The following is a 4,509-nucleotide window of genomic DNA, read 5'->3' as shown; positions in this document are numbered from 1 at the left end:
AAGTGTTAGAAATAAATTGTCATGTTTTGGTGAAATGCAACATGTAAACTTTGCCTATTAATTCACCCGCAGAAAGGTTTTTAATTCACTTAATTTGCCAATTCATTGAAAGGGTTTGTCTATGTTTGTAGAACCGTCTCGCAGTGAATCCTGCTCACTTACAATGAGCCAACTATAAGACATTCATAAACCTTCCATAGAACTTATGGAAGAGCTTTTACAGCGCTCTATTAAACCGCTGTGCGGAGAGTCCTCGGCTCTCAGCTCCCACCGCGTTTCTTTGAACTGGTCATTGCTCACAAGGACTATCGAGATATAAATACCAGAGGGGCCCACAGCTCGCTGGTTCTGCAGCACTTACAGATAGCCAGGACATCTGCCTATGGTTTTCTCTGCAGCGTATGTAACAGAAAACCATAGCGGTGGCTTTGTCAGATCTCTCCTGCGGCTGCGAGAGCCGAACAGCGCTGAAGGTAACTGGCAGAGCTCTCAGCGCTTACATATGGCTGTATAAAAGTATTATTACTGGGAACAGAGAGGGGATTAAACACAATCATATTTACAGTGAAAATCCCTTTAAACCAGGCTGTCTTTTTAAAGCCATGCACAACAGGCACATAAAACAATGAATAGTAAAAATATAAAACAATGGTACTACTGTGTTTGGGAGATGCTTTGTTTAATGATAGACAAGCAATCTACTTTTTTTGGTTTGCTCCAAGGAGACCTGTTCAATTGGAGCCTATGAATGATATTTGGATTTTATCTGAGCCACATCCATTCATAGTAATAAATACATAGAAGAAAAAGGTTCTTTAGTAGGATGACTTTTTATAGCATAAAGCCAAGATAAATATATTAAATAATATTTAATATAAATGTAAACATTTCATACAATAATAATGTCATATTTCTGTTTAGCAATACATGGCTTACAGGTATCGCTACGTTCCTCAGCATCAGTGATTGGACAGTAATACTTTTTAGGTGCCTTATCTATTGCACAGTTGGTACTTTCAGTATCGTGACTTAAACAGGTCTCTGGCGATATATCATTGGCATCCAGCAAATGTAAGACCGCTCGGGAAAGTGATTTGTAGAATTATATTTAAATATTATCCCTGTCTTTACTCACATTGCTGCTGGTACCCCTCCCTTTTTTCACATTGTTAAAGACATTCCTTCTATTGAAAGTAACTGTAATTTTATTTCCAACAATAACTGATTGCCCACCCCCCCCCCTCCCCCTCCCCCCAGGCTGTTACAGGGATATCATCAGGCCCATGTGACTGTACCCACCAATCACATGCTATGTTGTGTTTTTCATGTTTTTGGTATAACAGTTGTTAGCGTAAAACCCGTTTCTCATCTATATGGGTCTTTGTAATAAAACCACAGGTTCCCAAGAAGAGCTATGACTGTAGATGTACACCTATGTAACATGACGCAGGGCTGTCATGCGGTGCTTTTGCAGTGTGTTGGATGTTGAACATGCATTGTTACTAAATAAATAAAATACACAATACAAAATACTAAGATACATTTCTTCGTATAGGGAGAAGCTTCCCCCTGTATTACACAGTACCCTGTATAAAGCAGACATCATTCTACCTGAGCTTCACTGACAGGGAATGATACAGAATTCATCATACAGTTCTGGAGCAAAGAGCTAACACTTCTAGAACTGGGTAACAATCCTAAACTAGCTGCACTGGGCCCTATGCAGGTTCAGCGGGTGTAACGGGGACAGATACCAGGGTTGGGGCAGCTTCGTTACTGATCTTTATTGCTGTCAGACACCCCACTCTCTGCTCTCAGCTTCTGGCTGCTGTTGTCATTGTAATCGATCCAGTGCAGGACCTCGTCTGGGAACTCCGGAGACTCCACCTGAGGAGACATCACAAAGAAACGTTTTACAGCAAAAGGAACCATCGGTCTTCACCCCACACTGAGCTTCTCCAGCTGCTGCATATATTCACCCTCTGCGCCCTTCGTGGCAATTTTATACATCCAAAAACGTGAAAGAAGACCGTACTGATGGATAGCATTATAACCAACGGGAGTATTTTGACTTAAACAGCTCTTTGGGGATATATCATAGACGTGACTACACTGTGTTGTTGGAGGACCCTGCTCCTTCCACTATATAACTATCAGTCTGTGGCTTCCTGCTGCCTCTATTCCCTCCTCACATCATGTCACTGCCCCTGTCACATGCAGCCCTGTATTCACTAATGCATCACTCATCTCCTGATATACTCTGTGCGGCTGAGGACCCTGCTCCTTCCACTATATAACTCTCAGTCTGTGACTGTGGCAGTCTGACTCTGCACTGCTGTGAGCATTATGATGACATGATTGTCTACAGAATGTCCTATTCTGCCCAATTCACAAGGACGAGCGATACATGATAAAAAAAAAAGTTGTTTCCATAACAACATATATTCATACTTAGGAATTAAACAGTTAAACATAATATAAGTTGCAGGATATAGTATGTGCAGGTCATGTCCATGCTAAAATTATGCATATATATATATATATATATAATATGACATGTACACTAATTTCATACACTGAAGCTGCGGTGCTGGGAATTAACTGAATCAGAGCCTGGACCCTGTACAGTTCAGAAGCTGGAGGGTCATTGCCACTGTCACTGCAGTGTCCAGTTGGGAGACGGTATCTAGGAAATCAGATCTGTTCTGACAACACACAAAAGTCAGCGGACACATTTTACATTAGAAATATGTAAGAATGTAAAACCAGCACCAAGTACGATACACTAAAAACACACGCATGTTCACCAACTAAAGCAGTCTATAGTTGAGCTTCTCATAACGGCTCAATCCTAGAATACAATTACTGTAAATATTATATTTATTTCTTAGAGCTCCCCTGCCATGCAAAGATTATTATACCACCCCTACAACATATACTCAATTGCTTGTACTGAGATCTTTAAATGCTCTCCGCCTTGATCAAAGTGTTCTAAATAAACTTTGCATTATATTATAACATTGTACTCATCACAGTCCTTACCTTTCTCTTACACATGGTCTGTACCACTTTATCGGGGGAGTTTCCCAGAATGTGCTGGCGGCTTAGCAGTACAGCGCAGACAAAGCCATCCGATGGGGCTACAAAGCGTTGCTCCACGTAGAAGGCCTTGTCATCCCAGCAGAGCAGGCGCGTGCGGATCTCGAAGGCCTCCAGCAGGCGAAGTGAGCGCCTGTACCGCACTGTGCAAGCAGCCATCACCATGCCGGCTCCTAAGGAGTGTATCGCCCCAAAGAGCCCACTGCGGGTGAAGAAAGACAACCGGGCGAAGTCGGCCTCACGGAGGTAACGGGAGTTGTTCATGTGCAGCAGGAAGTCTAGGTCATGGGGCAGAACCAGGCCGGAGAACGTATGTTCCTTCAGGAGGTCCTTCACAACGGGCTGCAGGCGAGCTTTCAGGACCGCCAAGAAGGCACGGACAAAATACCAGACATCCAGCAGGGAAAACAAGACAGCAGTCAGGCCGAGAACCAGCACCACGATCCACATGGCCCTGGCGTTGGTCTATCCAAGCTGATAAGGTGACTTAATGTGTAGGACCTGTAGGAGGAGAAGACGATACGGCAATTATGTATATGCATTTCAAACAAGCCTTGCAAAGCCCTGTAAGCATAACACACATGGAGAATAATTTGGAGGACACGGGATGGACCATTGATGCAGCCAGTGCCATGTTTTCTACCAATGCTCCATCCTGTGTTTCTCTCGTGTTGTCTGTCTGTGAGCATTGCCATAGTCCTTGCCTTCCCCACAAGAACAATTCAAGCCTGAGGCTCATACCAACTTCACTCAAAACAAATGTATGGAACGGAGTTCAGGTATTTTTAGCTGTTGCCTTATAGAGTCACCTGGTTCTAGACTCCTGTTTTATGTACACATTACATGGTACCATATGCACTAAGTGTGTAGAAAAAAAATCTCCCTGGCCCCTCCCCTTACAGCTCCTCTGGTATTAGAGACCGGCCCACGAGGAAGCCGTCCGGGAGAGAGCATGGCGCATTATGGAGTCTGTTGGGCTCATAATCTCTCTTCCAGGCACAAATGGTCGCAGCACACCCTTTTGCATAAACACATGAATATATGTGACAGAATCAACTAATAATGTACAGTGATCATGTAATGTATAAATACAGGTCCAGCTGTGTTAGCTTCTGGGACATTTGAAAATAATACAAAATGTTAAACAAGATAATGAAAAGGAATAAATCCAGTATTTTGCATTTCATTTTACAGTCAGTTCTTGTTTGTAATGTACCTAGACCAAAACCTGTTCACTACAGTTTGCTAAACAAAGTAAAAAGACATTTTATCGAAACAGTGGTCACACATTCAAGATTTCAGAAGTTCTAGGGATATACAGGTGGGACCTGAGCTTTAAATGGTGTCTCCACGTATGACTTAGAGTCCATATGTTAACAAAATTCTATTAGTTTGTGAACTTGAAGCCCA

General features: G+C 42.7%; 1 protein-coding gene across 1 annotated transcript; it reads right to left on the bottom strand.

Moving 5' to 3' along the window:
* Positions 1-1,250: 1,250 nt before the first annotated feature.
* LOC142134599 (protein THEM6-like) lies at positions 1,251-3,619 on the bottom strand. The gene is made up of 2 exons (XM_075194560.1): positions 3,043-3,619; positions 1,251-1,887 (listed from the first exon to the last, which is right to left on the bottom strand). Exons 1-2 carry the CDS (start codon positions 3,547-3,549, stop codon positions 1,774-1,776), a joined length of 621 nt encoding a protein of 206 aa, XP_075050661.1. The 5' UTR covers positions 3,550-3,619; the 3' UTR covers positions 1,251-1,773.
* Between the last annotated feature and the right edge of the window lie 890 nt (positions 3,620-4,509).

This window comes from Mixophyes fleayi, unplaced genomic scaffold (genome assembly GCF_038048845.1).
Source record: "Mixophyes fleayi isolate aMixFle1 unplaced genomic scaffold, aMixFle1.hap1 Scaffold_57, whole genome shotgun sequence".
Lineage (NCBI taxonomy): Eukaryota > Metazoa > Chordata > Amphibia > Anura > Limnodynastidae > Mixophyes > Mixophyes fleayi.
The sequence above is the reverse complement of the archived record's forward strand: the minus strand, read 5'-3'. Positions and strand labels throughout refer to the sequence as shown.

Coding starts and splice junctions, on each gene's coding strand:
- LOC142134599 (XM_075194560.1), bottom strand. CDS start 3,549: ATGTGGATCGTGGTGCTGGTTCTCGGCCTGACTGCTGTCTTGTTTTCC. Junction 1,888..3,042: donor AGACCATGTGTAAGAGAAAG/GTAAGGACTGTG, acceptor ATGTCTCCTCAG/GTGGAGTCTCCGGAGTTCCC.